General features: G+C 33.6%; 2 protein-coding genes across 4 annotated transcripts; one reads left to right on the forward strand and one right to left on the reverse strand.

The window, feature by feature from the left end:
- Positions 1-7,670: 7,670 nt before the first annotated feature.
- On the forward strand, positions 7,671-12,306 carry LOC107870604 (mitogen-activated protein kinase homolog MMK2). Its single transcript, XM_016717181.2, has 6 exons — positions 7,671-8,092; positions 9,261-9,390; positions 10,379-10,516; positions 10,967-11,299; positions 11,576-11,759; positions 11,905-12,306. The coding sequence occupies exons 1-6, from the start codon at positions 7,920-7,922 to the stop codon at positions 12,075-12,077; spliced, it is 1,131 nt and encodes a 376-aa protein (XP_016572667.1). The 5' UTR covers positions 7,671-7,919; the 3' UTR covers positions 12,078-12,306.
- A 633-nt stretch (positions 12,307-12,939) lies between these two features.
- Positions 12,940-18,534, reverse strand: LOC107870605 (probable polygalacturonase). 3 transcript variants are annotated; one of them, XM_016717183.2, is made up of 6 exons: positions 18,378-18,534; positions 17,041-17,406; positions 15,511-15,631; positions 15,234-15,408; positions 15,074-15,144; positions 12,940-13,725 (listed from the first exon to the last, which is right to left on the reverse strand). In XM_016717183.2, the coding sequence occupies exons 1-6, from the start codon at positions 18,402-18,404 to the stop codon at positions 13,019-13,021; spliced, it is 1,467 nt and encodes a 488-aa protein (XP_016572669.1). In that variant the 5' UTR covers positions 18,405-18,534; the 3' UTR covers positions 12,940-13,018. The 3 variants fall into 3 exon arrangements, with proteins under 3 accessions (XP_016572669.1, XP_016572670.1, XP_016572671.1); XM_016717184.2 differs by lacking the exon at positions 18,378-18,534 and adding an exon at positions 17,614-18,282; XM_016717185.2 differs by lacking the exon at positions 18,378-18,534 and adding an exon at positions 17,980-18,281.
- Between the last annotated feature and the right edge of the window lie 6,175 nt (positions 18,535-24,709).

Consider the following 24,709-nt stretch of genomic DNA (forward strand, 5'->3'; position numbering starts at 1 on the left):
AAGTTCTTGTACATTGACTTTCGAGTCTTGGAGATTTCAATATGTAGTTTGTTTGATTTCTATATTACTAATGATTAGCTCGGTATTACTATTGTTAAGTTGGTTTTATGATAATATCTTTTAAATATTGACTAAGTGATTGGATAATTTTTCAGTTTAAATGATTCCCCAACAAGAAGATTAGTGTGGTTGTCACTCATGACCATTTGAATCGTGACAGTTAACTAATATGTTGTGGGGAAAGTATATACTAGGACACGTGCTACTTTATGCTAAACATAGTTAATTTGAGATTCTTTGTCTCTTAAAAGCTATGATAAATCCTTTTATCACGACTTAGCACGATATATTGAAGCAACTTGAAACTTGTATTATACTTTACTAATATATTGTGCATGACATCCTAGATTTGAACAATTAGGTGACTTGGCTTAATTAAGATGTGCTATTGAGATTCATTATTCGCTATTACTTTATGTTTAATCCTTTTATGAATTGATTTAGGTTTTGTACAATACAATATTGGTGTTCATGTATATATTTTTGAGATTTGCTTCAGGGATATGACAAGAGGGAGGGTCAGAAATTTGGGGGATTTTTTTTCGTTTTAGACATACTAGGTTAACTGCACGTGCCTCGCACATGTAATTATTTAAAATTAAATGATTTTGTCTATTATGAAGATTTTTAATGAAGTGTAAAATGTTCAAATCACTTTTTAAAAATTCGTCACACTTTAATATAATAATGTAAACATAAACATATATTTTAATATAAGCACATATTTATTTTATCACTGGCAGTTTCAAAGTAGTTGATGTGGAATATAATTACAAATTACAATCTTCTTTAATTTACAACTTCAACAAAGATTTGTTGTGAAATGGTTCTCATATGATCGAAAGCAACAAAATGAACATTGAATTTATTAATCCCAAGATATATATATGGTTTGTAAATTTTGGAACTAATATCTATTGGATTTTCTGAAGTTCCTTTTTTATATAATGACAAGATAATCTTTCATTTCATAATATGAGATGAAACATCCCATTCTTGTATTCTAATTATAGAAAGAATAATAATTGTTGTTACATATTATATACTATATGAAAGTCGAAAAATTATAAATAAATTACTCATCTTGATTTATCTAATAACCATCATGAATAATTATAACTTAAAGTTTGATAATGTTAAAAACTAAACACTAAATTAAGAATGATAGTGTAGATATATCTTTGACGAAATAAATGTACCACTAGAAGCGCATATATCTTTGTTGAACCATTTCACTCTTTTCTTGTTTTTAAAGTCAAATTTTTATAAAATCATTGATTATATTCTTATTACGTATTTAAAACTATTAAAAATTTGGTACTTCTTAAATTTTTCTTATTCTAATATTTTTAGATTTTTTAAATCTTCTTAAAATCAAATTTAGTTGATTTACACTTTGTTTGGATGGTGGTTTGTCATGGTTTCATAATGTACGATATTGTATGGTAAGGTATTGTATTGTACAGTATAATACAATACAATGTTTGGATGAACTGTATCGTTCAATGTTGTTTAATAACGGTTTTATTATTTGATTTGACGGTATGGTATTGTATCGTAACTGGTAAGTTTACTAAAATGTCTTTAATTATTATATATGTTAAATTTGTCAATAATTATTAATAAATAATTTTCTTCCTGCTAATCTATCATAAATTATGCCATGTAAATATATTAAGTTATCAAATTCATGTAAATTTTAACAAATTCAATACAAGAGTAGATCAAAATAAATATAATCGGATTCATTTTTTAGTAACGAATTTTATTTCCTTTTGGTGTTTTGAAACGTGACCACCAACGACAAGTACAAAGTTTGAATGCATCTTATGTGTATGCTACGACTGTGTTCGGTATGGAATACAAGAAAAAATCTAGGAAAATAAATTGTTTCTTACTTATTTTCTTGTGTTTATTACATAAATAGAAAAATATTTGTATATATTTAATACAAAATAATGAGATCGAATAGAATAAATGGGTGTAGTAAGAAAAAAACTATGAATTTTTTATTAAAAAAATATTTAGAGGTGGGATAGTGGAGTGAGGGATCAAGGGTAGGGGTAGGGGTTGGATAAGAAAAAAGTTTTGAATTTCTTTTAAAATAAATTAAAATTTATTTTTTTTTGGGGGGGGGGAAGGGGGGGGGGGTTGGTAGGGGGGGGTGGTGGGGTATGAAATCTTTTAAATACTTTTTTAAAAAAAATTAGGAGAGGAGCTGGTAAGTGGTGGGGGAGGGGTACGAGTTGATGAAGGTGGGTAAGAAAATGTTTTGAATTTTTTTTTAAAAACAAATTTTTATAAACAAAGAAATTAAGGTGGGGGTTTGGTAAGGGATGGGGTCTGGATCAGGGTAGGTGGTGTAATAAGAAAAAAGTTTAAATTTTCTAAAAGAAAAATTTTTAAAATAATTATTTTTGGGTCGGGGGGGGGGGGGGGGGAGGGATGGCTTGTGAAGTCGGGATCGGAGTAGGAGGTGGGGTTAAATAATATAGGGTAAAAGGTAAAATAAAATTGTATAATATTAAATAAGGGCATAACTGGAAAAAAATAAGCAAACCATGGGATACCACCAAATCCGTGGTTACATAAAGTGAGGTTTTCATGGTTACCAAATCATGAAATTAAATCATAACATACCATACATTTTAAGAAACAATTAAAACAAACATGGTTCTCCTAGTAACCACACCAAACCACTATCCAAACAGTGTGTTAGAATTCTTAAACTAGTGAAAAAAAAATTAGTTATCATTAATTCTGATGACTTCTAATAAGAAAGATTTTACCATTAATATATTTAATTAATTTTCAACACTTAAATATAAGGAAAAAATAGTGAAAAGGTGATTTTGTCTAAAGCATAGACTTTTGATAAAAGGCAAAAAGTTCAAACAATATTTTTAAGGCCCTTCACACTTTTAATATATTATAGATATAGATTATAGATTATAGATTATAGATTATAGATAGATATAGATTATAGATAGATAGATAGATTGTAGATTAGAGATAGATATAGATTAAAGATTATAGATTATAGATATAGATTATAAATATAGATTACAGATATAGCTATAGATTACTTCTGTCTTGTGTAGATCCATCCACTAGTATCGTTGCTGAGCATAATTGATCTTGTTTGAGCTATTGATATATCTTGTAGATATGGGCTATCAATTGTTGGTTCGTGGGCATATCTTATTAATTCTATTTTTATCTTTCATTATTGGGATGTGTCCTAGATTCCTAGACTTTTGTATTAAGTTGTAGTATATGCTTCCTAACTATGTGTGGATCTAGGAATGGGATATGGTTCACTTTTTGGTACTTAGCGGTTTCGTAGGTGCCTTCACGTCTCTTCAATTTGGGTCTTGACGCTTTTAGTGAGTGATACCGGAACAAAGTACGGAATCGAAAAATTAAACTATGATATGAAACAAAATATAAAGAATAGATAGAAGCAATTAAATATATAGACACAATGAGAGAATGAATAGCAAACTAAGGGTGTATCAAACCCCTAACCCACTATTCAATGTCAATCAACGCACCTAACTCCTACGTAGACCACAAGGAAATCGATTTTTAAGCAACCAACTTTTCTAAATGAAAGATCAACACAAGCTAATTCAAGCTTGCTACTCACTCACACAGGAGTAATCATTCATAATTCATCAATAACTAAGGAAATAAAATGTCTAAGGCACCTATTTATAGTACTTGTCTTTGCACAAATAACCTATTACAAAAAATCCCAAAAGTGGTTATTTTGGAAATTACCCACAAGGGCTTTCTTTATTCCTTGTGTCATGGATTTTCTCGCCTCCAAGCTATCTTTAAAACATGACATTGTTTAATTAGGAGCTCAAAGAAGGTCCTCCAAGCACATTCTTGAATCCTTAGAGTGATCATGACTTTGACCTCCTTGTGTTGGCCTCGAGTTGTATGATCAAAAGCATTGACACCTATTTGACTTGTATCATCCTCTTTTCTTGAAAAGAATTCAACTTCGAATCCAAAACTTGGAAAATCAAAGGAAGGACAAACAAAAACAATATCATTACGGCATGAGGGTTAGAGTTAGCACAGTCAATCATAACATCTTGCCAAGGTTGCTCACACTTAAGATATAACCAAGCATCAAAATGATCAATCAAGGGTATGTAACTCCATACTATAGAAGCTACTTGGTCATTTAAGATATTTGGACAACGGGGAAGGCTAAAGGAACCATGGTAATCAATCAACTGCTCGTGAAGACTCTCATTTATGGGTTCCGTGTCTCAATAAGCACATAACCCCTTTATAATACTCATCTTTGTTGGAGATCCTTCCCTTACACAACTTTAGTCCCTCAAGTAGATTATAAATCTTTAAGAAAGACTCTCCGTCATAGGGATGAGTTCCAACAACCTCAACCATGGTTTGCTTGTTATCTTAACTAAGCGCCAAGTAGGGTGAATAAGAGCCGCCACATTCCACATGGTCACTGGGGTCAAATAGGTAGAGTGGACATAAACATAGGTTTAGGAAACACTCCTCTCCCCCAAGAGTGCCACCATTACAAAGATTTATACCCTCTATACTAGCATGAGCATCATCAAAGGTAAAGAGAGGGTCACTCCTATTCGATTGACCAACATTTTCAACATCATCACTTACTTAAGGTTCATTAACCACACCACAAACATCCTCAAGTGGTGGACTAGGTTCACACACAAGTTGTTCCACATAATTTCCATAAAACAATGTACTATCACTCATCACAATGGATTCAACACTAGGTGGACACAAATCGATCTTACTAGAAGAGTCAATTTGGTCATCATTAGGATGAACTAGTGTATATTATCATTATGAAGTAAAGAGACATTAGGCTCATCTAAAGATAAGCTATCACTCACACTTAGTTGGCTACTAGCCTCATAATGATCTTTCATATTTACTAGAGTACAAGAATTAGCTTGGTTACCTTGAAGTTCATTTGGAGCATGTCCACTCAAGAGAGATTGAAGGTTTGGTGGATTGGAAAGGGTGGAGTTAGGAAAGTTTAGATGATCTATCATATTATCCATCCTCCTACACATGTTATCTATCTTAGCTTCAATAGAGTCAAATTTACAGTTGAGAGCTTCAAGGGCCGCTAATATAACATTTATGGTGTTGTTATCTATGGTTTGTGATATTTTTCCTTTCGGAGCCATCGTACCTAATAAAGGAAATACTAAACAAAAGAAAAACAACAAACAAGTTAAAGTTAAGAAATCAACCTCACAAGCTCTCGAAGTTCACACCTTTGTGTTGTCTCTCAATTGGTGTCGCAAGGGTTGATAAATCATTTATACTCTAATAAGAAGGGTTGGTACTAATTGTGGCTTGAGGTTGGAATGGATTCTTGTTTGAAACACTCAAATAAACAAAGTTGTGTACATACTTGAATCAAGAACTAACAACGAATTGAAAAAGAGAAGAGTTTGAAAGAAATTGGACGATGAAAGAAATGGAACTCAAGAACTAATCAATCAACTTAGTAGATGAATTACTAGTTGATGAGTAGCTTAAGAATCAAAGATGAGTTCAGGAATCAAGAAAAATAAAACTAAAGAATCAAACCTTGAGCAAAAAGAGTAATTGAAATATTGAATTGAGTTTAAAGGCTTGAATTTTATATTGGGGACTTGATCTGCATTTGGAGGGGTTGATCTGCGTTTGAGGACCTTCTCTAGTAGGTGGGGCACAAGTCCAAGGCATCCTGGACATAGGTGCTACTGGTTGAGGTGCTGCAGCACCTTGGGCGCGCACTTGCAAAGCAAGTTGGCTGCCCCTTACCCTTTGAGTTGGCCGAAATGCCCTCTAATTTGTCTCCCCTTGTTCTTTCTTTTTAGAATATTCTTGGAATCATTTGAGATGCCTTAGTACAAATACTTTTCGCCCTTTTTTCTTCCTTCCTTTTGGATCAAACAATTAATTTTGTTGAAAAATTCAACTCAAAGATAGTAATTTCTTCAAGAACAATAACTCTTCCAACTTTTTCTCCTTACCTCAAAATGAGTTGAAATTTTGAACCAAGGGACTTTTCAACACCCTAAACTCATTCCAAACATTATTTTTCTCAAATTCCTCACCCAACTTCAAACCTTACAACCAACTTTACACTTCTTCAATCCCAAGCTTTCAACAAGGATAAAACACACAAATAAGCTCTGATTTGACTCAAATTTAATTTATAGACTCGTATAGTGGTAAAGAACGTAAATCTAGCACTAGAAACACAAGAAAATAGAAAAATCAAAAACTCAAAATTTGACCTAACCGTAAAAAAGTTTTTGGAATTCTTTTTCTCTTTTCTTTTTTTATTGTGATTTTCAAGATAACAAACCCAAGACTAAAATCGTGGGAACGATCCTAAGATCGTCTCTCATACCAAATGATACCGAACAAAGTATGGAATAAAAAAACTAAACTATGATACGAAACAAAAGATAAAGAATAGATAGACGCAAGTAAATAGAAAGACACAATGAGAGAATGAATAGAAAACTAAGGGTGTATCAAACCACTAACTTTCTATTCAATGTCAGTCAAGGCACCTAACTCCTACATAGGCCACAAGAGAATAGATTCCCAAGCAACCAACGTTTCTAAATGAAAGATCAACACAAGTTAATCCAACCTTGCCACTCACTCACTAAGGAGTAATCATTCATAATTCATCAATAACTAAAGAAATGAAATATCTAAGACACCTATTTGTAATATTTGTCTTTGCACAACTAGCCTATTATAAAAATAGCCAAAAGTGGCTATTTTGGAAATAATCCACAAGAGCTCTCTTTATTTCTTGTGTCATGGTTTTCCTCAGCTCGAAGCTGTCTTCCAAACATGACATTGTTTAATAGAAGCTCAAGGAAGGTCCTCCAAGCACATTCTTGAATATCCTTAGGGTGATCATGGCTTGGACCTCCTCGTGTTGGCCTCGAATTGTGTGATCAAAAGCATTGACTCCTATTTGACTTGCATCAGTGAGTGTTCAATGTTATAATAAGGTATTTAGAATAATTTCTCTTACACTAAGAAGTCGTTTAGTTTACGTAGTACTAGTTATATGTGAAGTATTGTTTATATGAGAAGTAATAATACAAAGATAATTATGCAGTGATTAATAATAATGAGATTGTTATACATTAATAACGAGTATTTATAAAGGCATTTTTGTCTTTAAATGATTTAAACCCACATTATTAATATACTCATTTCATTTTATATTTTTTACTCTAAAATAATACATAAATTCTCGCATAACTTCATAGAGCCAAATTGCATTGATTTTATGCAACCAACAAAAAATTTATTTCTACAAGATTTTATGCATACTCTAGACGTTGAGCATAGTGGGAGCTTAGTGCCCCGGGCTGCTCTTTGCCAAATGAACCATAAACTATACTTTTAATCGAATGGCAAACAAAATGGTTGCCACAAAAAAAATTTGTGTTAGTAGTAGTAAATGGAAGCATCGTATGTAGTCAAATGTTTACACACTTGTGTGGTGAAAATTTGAAGAGAAGACAATAAAGAAAAAGCAAAGTCCCATCCCCTCAAAAGAGAAAAAAGTGAATTTCCTTCACGGGCAACAACAATGGCACCCTTCCAGTTCAAAAGTTCCCACATGATCACGCATGCACTCTCTAGAAAAATTGAAAACAATATCACAATTTACTTGTATTGTTCACCACCCCAAAACCAAAAAGTGAGAAATGTCCAGACACTCTTGTTTTCTTTGATTTAGTGTGTTGTTATAGTTCAAGATTCTTTTACCACTTTTTTTGGTCTGAATATTTGTTTGGAGATCATCGATCATGTCTCTTGATTCGAGTTCAGCTGATCATGGTGGACATAGTAACATAAGAGGTATTCCAACTCATGGTGGTCGTTATGTGCAGTATAATGTGCATGGTTCTCTCTTTGAAGTTTCAAGAAAATATGTTCCTCCTATTAGACCCATCGGTCGTGGTGCTAATGGAATGGTTTGGTAAGAATAAACAAATATACTATCCTTTTGTTTTACTTTTGATGATCGTGGTGTTTGGGTCAACTTTCAGCGTACCTTTACTAATTCCACGGCATAACTATCGCCTCCCTCCAGCAATAGGTACCGGGTAACTAAATAGGTACCATGTAAATTTGTCCGCTAAGGCTGTCCAGGACAGATGGGAAGAAAAATATTATCTTTTTATGTGCTTTAGTTAGACAGGTATGTGAAATTTTTATGTGTATTACCATCTGACTTACATAGTGATAGTGCTCTCTGAAGAGGAGCAAAGCTTGCCTTTGCGTGGAGATTGAGTGGTTTACCTGGGGGTTATAGCTTCATCGTTTCACTTATATACTCGGTTTATGCTCTTTATTGTTTGTTGTCTATAGGTGTCCAAACTATAAAAACTACTCCCTTTTTGTTTTGTTTTATTTCACTCTTTCATTTGTTAGCATGTTTAAAGAAACTGACAAAATTCTTTTACTTTTAAACTTCTCATTTTATGATATTGACATGTTTCTATAGTTGTAGAAATGCCATGCCACTTTCTTTCTCAAACTGTCCCTCATTGAACATGATTATATAAAGTGAAACACAGGAAATTTCATTTAGTACAAACATGGATGTTTTTGAAATATCGATAATCAAAGTTGGATCCAGTGAATTTGTAAGATTGTGTGGTTGATATGTGAAAAATCTGAATCAGATGCTCAGCCATATCTCTTATCTTATGAGAGAGATATGCTTAATGATGTTCACTTCTTCAATTAGTCATTTCCTGATATAAAATTGCTATAAGGTCTATTATGATGAGTTTCCATTAAATTTATATCTTTTTGACACTGAAGATGTGTGGGAATACACCGCGTATGTTGTTGTTGCTTCAATTTTTCCGTTCGCATGACTAGTATCTGCTCAAACTTACTTTTTCTCGTATTTACGTGTCTCGCCAATCTAATAAGCTTTTGGAAGTTTTTCAGTATGATCACTTTACACGTGATATATCTTGTGACTTTGTAGAAGCCTTTATTAATTAGGTGTATTGAAGTTGTTGCAATTAAGACCTTTTAAGTTGCACTTTTTCTCTATGAAATTGTTTCTCCTCTCTTTTGTTACTATGTGACGGAAAAATGCATGTTAATTTTTCTTGAAAAATTTGTTGCAGTGCTGCTGTGAACTCGGAGACACGTGAGGAAGTAGCTATTAAGAAGATTGGAAATGCATTTGATAATGTAATAGATGCCAAAAGGACATTAAGAGAGATAAAGCTTCTCAGTCACATGGATCATGAGAATGTGAGTAATTGACCTCTCTAGAAATCTGAATATTGCACCTCTGCCCCTTAGACCAATCCATCTTGATTTGTCTTTGCCTTGTTTATTTACTCGAAAGTTGATATCTATCACTACTTCCTCTTGTCATTTTGCATCTGGTTTTCCCCTTGTTTTGTGCTGGATGTAATATACATGGAAATTTGATTTGATTTCTCTAGAGTGGCATTTTTGATTTGTATACTGTACCACTAGATTAGGCTGAAGAAAAGGATGCAAGCTCAGCAGGGTAATGTGAAAGAAAAACTTGAGAACTCTAAAGACACTATCTTTTTTTGATAGTCTTTTGAAAATTTGATAACAGGCCCGCACTTAAATACCAGACTCTTGTCTAGGACAGCTGGACAGAGTTCGAACTCATGACTTGCGCCTAACCCACACGTCACGCGCTGCGCTCTTATCATTAGACCAAAGCCCTAAGGGCCTGTAAAGACACTGTCTTGTTTACTGATCATGTTTTCAAAAGTTCTGACGCCAGTAAGAATTGGTATCACCAGTTGTATTATACTGGGGAAAGAAAGAGAAAAAGATAGAAATAAGAACATAATGAATATAACTCTGAAATGGTAGACTAGTCAATATAATTGAACATTACTGTCGCCTCTCCCTCTCGATCTCCTGCCTTCAGTTTGAAAAGAGAGGTGGAGAAACGAAAGGAAAGTCGGCTTAAGGATATAATTTTAGTGTTAGGAGAGTACAAGTTTGAAGTGAATACTTCTTTCAAAAATATGCTGTTTCATTGTCAAGATCAACCTATTTTCTAAGATTAAGATGATCTGTTGATTTTTGATCATAAGATATGCCACTTGCAAAATGGGAAGCATGTGTGTTGATCGTAACTGATTGATTATTACTGAGTACCGTTCTTATACTTTTGGAACGCTTAATGTTTTAAGCTCTTGTGAATACTGATGTTGATTCCAGTTACATTCAACTTTTTCCTAATATGCAGGTAATTGCAATTAAAGATGTTATACGGCCACCTCAAAAGAAGAATTTCAATGATGTGTACATTGTTTATGAACTGATGGACACTGATCTTCATCAGATTATTCATTCCAACCAACAGCTGACTGATGAACACTGTCGAGTAAGCTACACTATTTTGACGTTGATTCCTATATCTGTTCTTCAACACTGCTAGGACAGTCTGGCAGTATTTTGTTTATCCTGAGTGATATATTCTGTATGAATTTTCCTATCCCTCCGAGGTGCATCGGTCTTAAAATATTTCCAGCTGATTGTCATCTCCTTTGCCGAGTTACACAGTGTTCCACGTGAATAGTATGAGGGCTCTAAAAGTGTTCAAAAGGTCATGGGCTGCTTCACTCAATGTTTTGAGGTTTTCGGCTTTATATCTGTATTTAATTACCTGACAACTATGCATATGATCCACATATTGTAAATCAGATCTAAGAATTACGAATATGTACAGCCACATTATATTGTTTTTAACATCCTCATAATAGTGTGCATTTGTGTGGAACTTATCTTCATTTTTGTACAACATTATATGATTGGTCGATTTTTGATCCTGTAGCATTTTCTGTACCAAATATTGCGAGGACTTAAGTACATTCACTCTGCCAATATCTTGCATCGTGATTTAAAACCTAGCAATTTGCTTGTCAATGCAAAATGCGACCTAAAGATTGGGGATTTCGGGCTAGCAAGGACGACAACTGAGACAGATTTCATGATGGAATATTGTGTGACTCGCTGGTATCGTGCACCAGAGTTGCTATTAAATTGTTCAGAATATACATCGGCAATTGATACTTGGTCAGTGGGCTGCATACTTGGTGAAATATTGACAAGACAACCCCTTTTTCCTGGCAGAGATTATGTACACCAGTTGAGACTTATCACTGAGGTATACTAGTAGATAGTATTTGTAGTTTCTGAATTCGTGCATCATCCTGACAGATAACTTAGCTTTAGCAGGAGTATGTCGAATAATGATGGAGTCTTTGAACAAGAAGAGCTCCATGTTTGATCTCTCCTTCTGATCTTCGTTTGTTTGTGGAACTTTGTGCACCTTTTCTATCTACTTATTTAGGATTTCTGTTAATTTGCTTGCATTTAGAATTTCCTTTTGGCTTTGATCGAGCCAGTTGAGCTGACATGCTTTATTTTACTTTTTCAATAGCTCATAGGCTCACCAGATGATGCCAGTCTTGGGTTTCTCCGGAGTAATAATGCCCGGAGATACGTTAGACAGCTTCCAAGGTACCCGAGACAGCAATTTGCTGCCAGATTCCCGAATTCATCTCCCCGAGCTGTAGATTTGCTTGAAAAGATGCTCATCTTTGATCCAAGCAGGCGTATTACTGGTAAAGAATTGACGGTGTTTTTTTGAGTATTAAGGCTCATTTCCGCACAATATCTTTCTACATTTACTAAAATGCTAGTGAAAGTTGAAAAAGAGGACTATGACAAGATTTGCTGGTTAATGACCTTTTTTCTGGATTATTGCAGCTGATGAAGCTCTGTGTCATCCATACTTGGCACCTCTTCATAATATCAACGAGGAACCTGTGTGTCCTAGGCCTTTCAGTTTGGATTTTGAGCAGCCATCTCTCACCGAAGATAACATCAAGGAGCTCATCTGGAGGGAAGCTGCGAAATTTAATCCTGATCCAACTCATTGAAAGAGATGTGGTTATATGATGTATACAATAAGCGTTTGGTGACATAACTTCTTTAAAATAGTGTATTAAACTTGTAATGTTCCCCAGCGAAGATGACTGAATAAATATGGTGGAGCTGTTCGGTTCATGAAATTGTTAGTGGCTTAAGTCAGATACTTATTCCCTTATTGTGTTTAGTTTATTGGTGTGGTATAAAGAAGCTAAAGAGTAGCCTGCAATCAGATGGTTCTAAATACTGACTCCTCCTTGATGTCATATAGGAAATCTTGAGTGCTGACTGCTTGTTTTCCTGAACATTTCATCTGTTTAAGTGGTTTGACATAATATGGAAATTGTCCATGTGAGAATGACAGTGAGCGACGGTTTTGAAGTTGTATGCCTATTTATAAAACTTTGCCAGGATTACTTCATGTTGATAAGAGTCTTCGCCTAGTCGCCTTATCAATGTACTTCAGAAATAAATTTGCCTTCTATTAGGTATTGCTTCGTATTAATAAAGCTGCTCCTCTCTATATCTACGAGGTAGGGGTAAGGTCTGCATATACTCTACACTTCCTAGACCCCACTTGTGGGATTACATTGGGTATTTTGTTTTTGTATTAATGAAGTTTCTCTTGCACCCCATGAAAACCTTGGAAATTTTGTAAAATATGCAGATTTTGCTGAATGTGTCTCTTAGTCACATTAGCGATTTATGCTAGTAGAAAGTATAACGGACTTTTAGTACTTTTAATTTTATATAATATTGGTCTGGGATGAGCTTAAATAGTGTGACTTGGTTGGTGAGGATTCATATAGCCGCCTCAATTTGTTTGAAGTTGTGTAGTAATAGGTGTATGCACATTTTGCTGATGTTCCAGGGTTAACATTGAAGATGAAAGCACTAAAATTTCAGATAGTTAATTACACTTATATATCGCTGATACCTTTTGGAGAACTTATCAGTAATTCAATCTATAGGAACATCTTTGCATCTCTATGTTATCAATGGCCAAACTCTCTGTAGGAAAAGTACACATTTCAACCTTTTCTGGGCCCTGATCAGGCAACAACTCACAAGGTGGAGGCTGCACACCACTTGTAATTCCTTCAACATCAGTGCAAGTCCATGGATACTTCTTGGCCTTCTTTGCCATACTTATTGTCACATTTGAAATGCAGATTCCTGTGAACGGATCCCCGGAAATCCCCTCAAGGCGAGCAGCCATTGACACGTTCACAGCCACCACATCCCGGTAATTGATCCCTTTTATCTCTGGTAATGCATTAGGATCCCAGTGAGTGTCAGCATGTTGTCCATAGTTGCCTGTCATCCAAAATACCCATTTCATGGTGTGGAGTGTCATCCCTTTGACATATACATCTTTGACAAAACCGCCTCGGCCAACACCAGTCTTGATCCTGACCCCTGATTCCGTGTTAATTGCTGTGATGTCGTCGGCTCTAACGTCTTGAATCCCACCTGACATCTCACTTCCTAATGCTATTGCAGCACTATAAGGTGAAATGCAGGTGAGGCGCCTGATGATCAATTGACTTGTTGGCATCCCATAATTTATGCCATATTCATCCCAACCACTTTTAACTGCCACACAATCATCTCCAGATACAATGTAGTTGTCTTCAATTCTCATGTTTGTGCAAGAATCTGTAAGGAACCAAGAAAAATAAAGTTGAAAATTCTGTCAATATACCCTTATCGTTTATTCACTAAAACATGTATAGGAAAAAAGAAGTAAAAACAAAAAACAAAGGCATAATACATAAATATTACCCTAAACTTGACATCAAATTATAACTTTAATCTTAAACTTTGACAGTGCACAAATAGAACCTTTAACTATTCAAAACTGCACAAATATGACCTCCGATCCTACGTGGAAAACGCGTGTTCAACACGCAAAACTGGACGCGTCCAGTTTAAAATTTAAGGGCATAATACATAAATATGACCCTAAACTTGACATCAAATTATAACTTTGACCTTAAACTTTGACAGTGCACAAATAGGACCTTTAACTGTTCCAAACTGCACAAATATGACCTTTAAATGACTTTTCACTATTATTTTTTTATTATTTTCGGCTCAAAGATGAAAATGGGATCTAATTTCTTTTGTCATTACGGAAAAACAACAATATTGAAGATTTATTAATTAGGTGGGTCAGCCTCATACGAAAAAAATCGCGCGGGTATGTATATATATTATAAAGCAAAGGGCGAATTTATGTTATATAATATATCTAAATATAATTTATTTAAATATTAAATTAAAGATGAAACTATACTAATAATAAAAAAATTATGGTTTTAATAAAATGTTATTAAATTAACGTTATTAAGGATAGTAGTAGTAATATATTAAATTAACGTTATCAAATTAACATTATTAAAATGTTAGTATTAAATTAACGTTATCAAAACGTTATTAAATTAACGCAGGGGCGGACCTACGTGGTTGCTATGGGGTTCACCTGAACCTCCCCAGTAAAAAAATTACGTTGTATATATAAGGTAAAAAATCTATATTTATGTACGTATATTAATGTTGAACCACATGAAACAAGACACTTAGATAGCCCAATGGTGTTATTTTCTCTTCTTGGGCAATTCCTTCAGCCTACTGCGCGGGTTCGATCCCTGCTAGTGATTTTTTTTTTAATAAAAAAAAGGTAGGTGCTGCTGCTATAGAAATAAATAAAAATAAACGATGCCATTTTAACACAAAAAGACAAATATGATCCTTAACTATTCAAAACTGCACAAATATGACCTCCCTCCAAGTCAGCCCTTTTAACGACGTGGCGCCGTGTGATTGGATGAGCTTTCCACATAGGCGGAGTGAAACTCACGCATGGGGTTGCAAAACCGGAGGTCATATTTGTTAAGTTTTGAATAGTTAAAGGTCCTATTTGTGCATTATCAAAGTTTAAGATCAAAGTTATAATTTGGTATCAAGTTTAGAGTCATATTAATATATTATGCCAAAAGCAAACCTGGATTGATCCCATCAGTGTTAGGAGATTTTATTGGAGCTAAAATAGTGATGCCTTGGACAATGATATTGCTGAAATTTCACAATAACCAAAGATTCTTGATAAACTTTTAGCTATAATGGATAACAAGTGAAAGAAAATTTCGGCTTATCAAAATTACCTGCTATAAACAGGATGGATATTCCAAGATGGGGAGTTCACAAGAGTTAGATTTGATATCTGAATATTATCAGAATGCATAATTTCAATCAGGCAAGGCCTTGTGTATTTTAGCTTTTTGCTGTGAAATTTCAGCCACCAAAGTTCACCCTGCCCATCTATTGTCCCATTCTCACCTAATCATTATTAAAAAAAATAAAGGAATCACAAATTTATAAAACGTCTTAGAAATTGAGAAATTAATAGCTTAGGGATACAAAATGTAGTACTATTTTTACCTGTGATGATAACATCAGTGAGGTTAGTGCCAAATAAAAGACTGATGTACCTTCCACCTGCTGCATCCCTCCCATGACCATATGATGGTAAGGGGTCTATAACAGCCCACTCATTTATTTCCTGAGCCAATTCAAACCATCAATTACACCTCAATTTCAAATAAATTGGGAGGGCAACAAATCATTTGTATCCGTTCCGTCCCATTCAAGTCTATTTCATTTCAATACATAATACCATACGTATCTTTTAAGATGAAAAGAAAAACTTCTAATAAATTCATAGAGTGAAGTGGAGAAGGCCTTGACATGACTGGAAGAGTTGTTGCCGTGTGATCAGGAGGTCACAACTTCAGGTTCGAACTGTAGAAACAGTTTCATGCAGAAATGCAGGATAAGACTATATACAATCGAACCTTATGGTTTAACCCTTCTCCGAACCCCAGGCTTAGTGAAAGCTTAGTGCACCAAGCTGGTTTTTTTAGTTAAAGTGGACTGAAAGGGAGCCTTAAGTAACGGTAAAGTTGCCTGAACGTCCTATAGGTCAACGAAATCATCCAATGATGTTTACATCATGATAGGACTACCGACATCACACTCTTCAAGACTGCCCTTCCCCACACCCTGTGTAAACACAGGATATTTCGTGCACCCTGCTTCCCTTTATAGTATGAAATGTTAGGTTTTTAAGAGGTGTGAATGAAAAATGAATAGGTGTTTTTCAGAAAAGACACCAAGAGAAAGGATGCAATTTGAATAGGCATCTTTTCGGATTGGATGGTTATGACCTTTCCAAAGGGTTATGACTTTTCCGAAGAGTTTCACCTTTATGAAGGGGCACCCCTCTCTGAACCATTGCTTCTCTTTATGAAAAAACACCTTGATGGTTATAAATACCTGAATTTTTCTCAGGTATAGACATGAAATTTTGAAGAAAAATACTCCTTCCTTGAAAAAACTCTAGCGTGATTTGCTGTCGTTGAATGTGCTCGTAGTTCGACAGAATTTGAGGTACCGCTATTTTGTCGAAGTGATTCATTTTATCCTGGAGGATATATTTCATAACCTCGGGTACTTGAGGGGAATAATTTTCTTAAAGACACACCGTGAATTCGGTGTACTTGAATCTTTCTGTTTATCTTTTTTTCTTCAAGCTGATTTTACTATTTTTCCAGGAAATAGTTTGAACTTCATATTGATCGTTCTTCAACTGTTTGAACTTGTGTTTGAAGTTCTTGAAACTTCATTTTGATAGTTCATAAGTTAATTGAACTTGTGTTGAAGTTATTGACATTTGATTTTGCTATTTTTCAGAAAATAATTTGAACTTCATTTTGTTGATGTTCATAAGTTGGGTTGAACTTATTGTTAAAAGTTTAAAGTTGTAAATACAAAGTTTAAACTTCATTTGATTGTTCATATGATTATTTGAACATGTGTTTGAAGTTTTTGTTGAAAAATACAAGTTTTAATAAACCCGAGAAAAACAACATGAAATGGATAGTGAAACTGAACTAGAAAATGAGAGAGTACCTGAGAAGCAAGAAGAACAGCATCCTTATGAAGGAAGAGAGTGAAGTGGCTAGTAAGATTGAAGCTACCTGTGAGCCACTGACCAGCAGGTACAAGAAGTTGAGATCCACCATCTGATGCATACTGGCTCAACTGATTAACTGCTTCTTGAAATGCCTTTGTGTTGAGTGTTTTTCCATCACCAACTCCACCAAAATCTGTTATGGATGCACTGTGTGCTCTACAACTTATTGCTGAGTACTCTAAATCATAGGAAGAAGTAGAGGAAGACTCATCAAGAATTCTTGATTTTCTTCCCTCAACTCTTCCTAGACTTAAAAGCACCAACCCTAATATTGCTACTAGCAACCAAATTGTCTTTTCCATCTGCAGAAACATACCAAGAACACACACTTAAGAAACAACTTAACATACAACACTAAGAAAAAAGGACATTTTTTAAGGCCATGTTTCTTGAGCCTTGACTCAGAATTGCTCTTTTTTCCCTTTTATGTATGTACTTTGTGTGCCAAAAACACTAGACCGGTTAATTCAGATTATTCTCTTATGACTTTGGAGCCATGGTAAAGTTACCGTTATGTGACCTATAGTCATAGTTTCCAGCCGTGGAATCAGCTACTGATACTTGCATAAGAGTAGTTGTTTACATCACTCTCTCTTAGGATGCGACCCTCCCCCAGACTCTACATAAACATGAAATGTCCTTTAATGCTACATAAGGCCCACTTAATCTGAACTGTTCCCACCTAGACTTTTTCCACTCCGGGATTCAAATCCAAAGCTTCTATTTAAGGATGAAGGAATCACATTCATCCACCACCCTCCATGGTGATCAATATTGCTCTTAGCAAGAAGAGAGAAAGAACTATAATAACAATATCATACTCCTGTAATTCCATAAGTGGGATCTGGAGAGAATAAAGTGTATGTAAACTTTACCCCTATCATGGAAGGTAGAAAGAATGTTTTTGATAGACCCTCGGCTCAAGGAAAGCAGATCAAAGCACACATCAAAAAAGAAGAAAATGCAAGAACTCAATTTTAGAACACGTTTCACATTTTCAAGGAATAAAAGACACATTTTCAAGAGAAAGAGTTGATATTTAAAAAAGCATTTGGTATAAAAGTTGGTAGAAAAAATTAGGAACATTTGTTTCTGTTATTGCTCTCTACACTACACTAAAAAGGAGAAATTAGGAGTAAAGAGTCTCTTAAGAGTTGATATTTAAAAAAGCATTTGGTATAAAAGTTGGTAGAAAAAATTAGGAACATTTGTTTCTGTTATTGCTCTCTACACTACACTAAAAAGGAGAAATTAGGAGTAAAGAGTCTCTTACTTGAGATGAGAGTGGGATTGTGTGCATTGCTTGGTGGAAAAATGGTATGGAATTAGTTTCGTGGTAATAGGTTGTATTATATAGACAAAATTTTGTAACTGAAATGGATAATTTTAAAATGTGCTATTGTTTAGTGTTTGGATTGAGGTGAAAGATTCTCTGAAATGGACAGTTTTTTCAATACCTTTTTTTCCCACTATTTGATTTTGTTATTACTTGCTTTACATACATGCGCACACAACAATTTTAAAAAGAGTAAATACATAATTACACCCCTAATCTTATCCGAAATTTGTAAGAAGACACCTAAACTTTCACTTCGATCTATTACCTCATGATTCTTCTTTATTTCATTGCAAACACATCATTTTGACCCTTTGCATGTATACACGCGCCACAGGCGCGTGAAAGGGCTCAAATTTGGCTTTTTTGACAAATTAAAAGTTGTTACGTGTAAAATAATTGATATATAATTTATATTCTTTTGAAAAAAATTAATATTTATTTATTTTTTAAAATTATCCCTACCCCCTCTCCGCCCCACCCTCCTGCAATTCACCCACCCTTTCTTCTTCAACTCAATTCACCATTAAAACTCCTCCATTGAAGCTTTTTTTAAAAAAAAAAAAGATCACTCATTAAAGCTCCATTTTACAATTAAATCATATCATTTAACTACCCACCATTTCTTCTTCAACACAATGTCTTCTTCAACACCATTAAAGCTCTTTAACACAATGTCACCATTAAAGCTCCTCCATTGAAGTTTTTTTAAAAAAAAAGAAAATCATATCATTAAAGCTCCATTTTCAGTTAAATCATATCATTTAACTATCTTTAAAACTCAATTCAATCATAAAACTCTCAATTCAATCATAAAACTACTTTTTAAAGTGATTTAAAAAAAATGAACGAAAATACTGGCGAAGTGAGGGGTTAGGAGGAGATGCTGATGGGGTGGGGTTGTTGTACAGGGGTGAGGGTACTGAATGGGGGTGGGGGTAGAGGGGAGCTGTTGGATGCCGGGGGGAAGGGGGAGGGCAGTTGTTGGATGGGTGTGGGGTGGGGGAAGAGGGAGTGGGGTGGGGTGGGGTAGGGTGTTGAATTAAATAAAAAGGAAAATTTTATTAAAAAAATATGAAATTAAACGTATTTAACATGTGGTAGCACCTGATTGGTGCGTGTGTTCACTCTCTTTGTTGTGACTGAGATTCAGCGAAAAATGTTGTGTTTGCAACGAAATAAAGAAAAATCGTGGGGTAATAGGTTGAATTTAAAGTTTAGGTGTCTTTTTAAAAATCTCGATCAACATCAAGGGGTAATTATGTATTTACTCTTTTAAAAACTCATTGATCACTCAATTAACCTACCATTAAAATTTTACAAAGTTAAACTGCATCAACTAAAAGTTGATTATTCAATTATAACTATTTATATCATAGTCCACAACTTTCATGTTAAAGTTAAACAACATACACTTCATATACTAGTTAAGTACTTTACTTCATCAATTAATATTCTTATTATATGTTGGTGATGCAAATCCTCGATTATTATGACCGTAACAAAGTTCGTTGGTCGTAATTAATCCAGATATGCGTCAGGTTAATCGACAAAGAAAGATAACAAAGTAGATGAACCTAGTAGATGTGTTAAAAAGGTAGTACTAAATAAGTACAAATGACTTATTTGGAAATTGGAATCCAATAAATCAAATAAATTGTGATAGAATCCATAAAGTTCAAAATTTGAATATTGTTATAAATATATTACCGTATATATAGTGAATGTCTACTTTACCATTTATAGTGGATGTTTATTTTACCATATATATTTATGGAAAAGTTAGAAACCCCAAGTTTAGTTTTCTCCTATAAATAAAGGGGTTTCCTTCATTGTAATTAACCCTCAAGAATCCCTCAAGAGAAATAAAGAAGTCTCTTCTTTTCTCTCTCTATTTTCTCTATTTTTTTCTTTATTCTTTCTTGTTTTATAACACGTTATCAGTACGACGCTTTAACCAACTATGTATTGCATAACAATGTATAGTTGCTCAATATTTTATTGATCCAATAACAAGCGTTTTTAATCCAGGTAACATGTTCCATGTACTGTTCTTTTTTCTTTGTTTTGATGGATAGGTCGAGATTATAACAATTACCAAAAAAAAGGAAAGAATAATACAAAAATTTTCAACAGTTTTGCTGTCACCTGCCAAGTTAATCACTTATATAATAAAAAAAATATCAATTCCTTTATATAGAGAGTGGATCAACTACTAATGGTCATAGTTATATTATTTCCTTTGATTATTGTACTCCGTGATTCTTTGTGTGTACCTTATTCTTTTATTTACATTTCACTATGACATAGTCCATAAGTTGCAGTTGATTGAAATTTAAAAGTATGCATTCGGTTAATACTATTTGAGGGCTAAAAATATATTTTTAATTTCTTATCATTGGTGTGGATAATTATGCACATCCTGAATGTTTTCTTTTTGGTCATTTCTCTTTCTAAATGGGATTTGAGTTGTTTATGGACTATATTATAATATTTGTAAGGACATGAATTGATAGTCCTATTGTATTTTAAACTATAAGTTGATTAAGGATAAGACATTAGGTTAGAGTCCTGATGCACCATGATAAAGATGTTGGGTTCAAAGTCTCATAGATTTATGCCTACGACGTCTTTATATGGGTAAGACGTTGAGTTTGAATCTCAATGCACCATATTGATGATATATGATGGCTAAGGCAAAATAATGTGTATTTGATGAAAAGTCATGACACTTGTCCCATTAAATATGCTTCATTCCATGAATTGAATGTGATAGCAATATGACAAGTCTGAAAGATGAAAATTTACTCCATTTTTTAAGTGAATGCGGTAACAATATATGATATACTTTGAAAGACATGTATGCCTCAATGTGCTCCTGAAGTAGCAATATCATGAAAGAGGTTATAAGCTATCATAATTTGATAGGCTTAAGGCACGACTATATTTCATTCTCGGGGAATGAGAATTTCCTCACCTCCAAAAGAGGTAGAATAACTGAGAAGAGTTATTTTGAAATCTACTTATGAAGTAGTGAATTCGAAAATTTATTCATGTAATAGTAAATCTGAAATTTACTAAAGTAAAAAGTACATGTCATGGTAACCTTGGAGTTTATTAGAATGAAAGTTCATAAATTGACATGAACGATTGCAACATCCCAAAGAGGTGCATCATGAGTATTGAACATATATTGAAGAATTAAGAAAATTCTTCATGAACTCTAATGTTGCTTGTTCTCATGATATGTTGGTTGGACCAACTAATGTTGGGATTGTATCCCTTAAAATCTAAAAGTATAAAAGGTGAATAAGGGCCCGTTCACCTATCATGTGATATGTTGAAAAGATGCATCAATAAGATGATCACATGTACATTCATTGTCAACCTGCGTTTGACATTCATAAAGTTGCTTGTTCAATAAAATTAAATTAAGAGCATAACTTTCAGACTGTGTAATCAAGACAATTCATCTTGATGATGATGGTTTGGCATTGAATGTCTTCGATAAATAGCTAAACCATTACTAATGAGAACAAAGCCTCATGTTTTGGTCTGAAATATCATATGTTGCATACAATAGCACTTGTATGCATTAGACCAATAAATTATGATTATTTCTTTTCCCTCAATTGGTTTAAGGTCAGGAACCAACTATTCCATCTAATAGTTTTGATGTGCGATATACGATTAATGAATATACCATGAAGCAAAAAGATAATTCATAAAAAAAATGGAGGATGTATATTAATTTTCCTAAAATAAGGGGGAGATTATAAACGGCTATGAAATGTGTTAGAAATTATCACTAGATCCTCATTCAAAAGATAAATGCTGAAAGCATCTCATATCTAAGTTGTAAGTGCTCCTATTTTATGTTCATAAAGGACAAAGTCTACGCATGCACGAAGCATGGTAGAATAATCGTTTCCAAATGAAATAATTCTTAAAAAAATAAGGATCAAATAATCATAATAAAAAGGCAATGTGCTCTTAAAGAACCTACGACATAACACTTCATGAAACCTTATGAGAAGTTCAGGTACCTGAAAATAATGAAGTGATGAGATCTCAAAATATTATGTCATACTGTGAACCGATACAAAATGATATATCATCAATGATTTCTTTGATACAATATTGACGCAATATTGTAAAAGATTATGAGGATCTGAATTCTACGTTTATTTAAGCATGCTGATGTAGAAACATTTATTAAGTGACCTAAAAAGATGCATTTTGGTAAGCGTAAAACGTATTTGATTTGCAGTCCAGACATTTAAAGATGTCACACTTGACATGTTGGATATTGTTACTTGACAAAAATCCATATGAAAATCCCTAAAGAATTCAAAATGCCTGAAGCATATAAAGTTTTTGAGAAACTTTTTATTATCCTTATAAGAGATAATTTAATGATTTTAGTATCATTGGAACTCTTGGAGAGTTTTCAAAAGCAATAGAATATTTACTTAAATGAGAAACATGCAAAATTGAATAAGAATCCATTCTGACCTCAAGAAAAGAATGAGGAACTCCTTGGTTATGAAGTATTATATCTTTGTGCAATTGATGCACTAATATATCTTGCAAATACTACAAGGCCTGATATAGCCTTTTTCAGTTAATTTGTTAATAAGTTTGCCGTCCCGATCTTATTGGTCATGTTGATGATGATTACTTATCTGACCCGCATAAATCTCTATCTCAAACATGTAATGTGTTCACATGTAGGGATACTATCATATCTTGGAGATATACAAAGCATTTTATCTAGCCACTTCATTGAACTATGCTGAGATAATCGTTATTCATGAAACAAGTCGAGAATGTGTATGGTTAAGGTCCATGATACATCCCATTCGAGAATAATGTGGTTTGAAATGTGACAATGTGCCCACAATTTTATATAGAGATAATGCAACATGCATAGCATATCTTAATGAAGGATTCATAAAAGTAGATAGAACGAGGCACACTTCATCAAAGCTTTTCTACATACATGAGCTACAAAAGAATGGTGATATTAACGTATAACAAATTCGTTCAAATGACAATGTGGCTGATTTATTCACCAAGTTTCTTCCAACTGCAACTTTCAAGAAGATGGTGCATAAGATTGGAATGCGAAGGTTCAAGATGTTCTCATTAGGAGGAGTTAATACGCGTTGTACTCTTTTTTCCTTACGAGATTTTGTCCCACTGGATTTTTCTTGTAAGGTTTTTAATGAGGCAACCTATATGTGTATTGTTGGAGATGTGTACTTTTTTTCCTTCACTAGATTTTTGTTCCTACTTAGTTTTTCCTAGTAAGGCTTTAACTAGGCACATTATCTATCAATTAGACATTCAAGGGGGAGTGTTATAAATATATTACCACATATATAGTGAATGTTTACTTTACCATATATAGTGGATGTCTATTTTACCATATATATTTATGAAAAAATTAGAAACCCCAATGTTAGTTTTCTCCTATAAATAAAGGGAGTTTTCTTCATTGTAATTAACCCTCAAGAATCCCTCAAGAGAAATAAAGAAGTCTCCTATTTTCTCTCTCTATTTTCTCTACTCTTTTTCTTTATTCTTTCTTGTTTTATAACAAATATGTCTTTATTATCATCAAAACATGTATCAGAAACCTCTTAATACAAAAAAAGTATTCCAATATTGTCGCATCCTTGGTGATATAACACATATCCATCTTTTTTTTTCTTTTTGATTTTTTACTGGTGTACAGTATGGATCTGATTAATTTAAATTCGCTTCAAAATGTCCTACTTTGAGGGTGTGTTTGGTATGAAGGAAAATGTTTTTCATGGAAAATATTTTCTTAGAAAACAAGTTGATTTCTTACTTGTTTTTCTATGTTTGGTTGGTAGGGGTGGGCATGGTATGGTTCGGTACGCTATTTTAAACTTTGGTATGGTAACTTCGATTTTCGGTATCTACAAAAATAATATCATTACCATACCGAATTAGTTCGGTATGGTTCGATATTTTTAAATTCGGTTTCGGTATTTTACGGTATGATAATTCGGTAACCATACTTTATTTGATTTCGACTTACATATATTCATATAAAATCCTATAACTTTAAACTTTAAAAACGTCTCAATCATATAAGACTAACAAGTATCTTTGTTAATCAATTAAATAAAAAGAATATTTCAATCACGATTGAATAGTCCAAGATGCAAACTCTGAACAACACTACCTAAATTTAAGCATAATACTACTAAATAATAAGCATCCCAAAAAATTTATTT

Source organism: Capsicum annuum, chromosome 5 (genome assembly GCF_002878395.1).
Source record: "Capsicum annuum cultivar UCD-10X-F1 chromosome 5, UCD10Xv1.1, whole genome shotgun sequence".
Classification (NCBI taxonomy): Eukaryota; Viridiplantae; Streptophyta; class Magnoliopsida; order Solanales; family Solanaceae; genus Capsicum; species Capsicum annuum.

What these genes read in the sequence shown, in the direction of transcription:
- LOC107870604 (XM_016717181.2), top strand. Translation starts at nt 7,920, where the DNA reads ATGTCTCTTGATTCGAGTTCAGCTGATCATGGTGGACATAGTAACATA. An exon ending in TGACTGATGAACACTGTCGA is followed by an intron (nt 10,517 to 10,966) that starts GTAAGCTACACT and finishes TTGATCCTGTAG; the next exon opens with CATTTTCTGTACCAAATATT. An exon ending in AGTTGAGACTTATCACTGAG is followed by an intron (nt 11,300 to 11,575) that starts GTATACTAGTAG and finishes CTTTTTCAATAG; the next exon opens with CTCATAGGCTCACCAGATGA.
- LOC107870605 (XM_016717183.2), bottom strand. Translation starts at nt 18,404, where the DNA reads ATGCACACAATCCCACTCTCATCTCAA. An exon ending in CACTGATGTTATCATCACAG is followed by an intron (nt 15,409 to 15,510) that starts GTAAAAATAGTA and finishes AATAATGATTAG; the next exon opens with GTGAGAATGGGACAATAGAT. An exon ending in CACTGATGGGATCAATCCAG is followed by an intron (nt 13,726 to 15,073) that starts GTTTGCTTTTGG and finishes GGTTCCTTACAG; the next exon opens with ATTCTTGCACAAACATGAGA.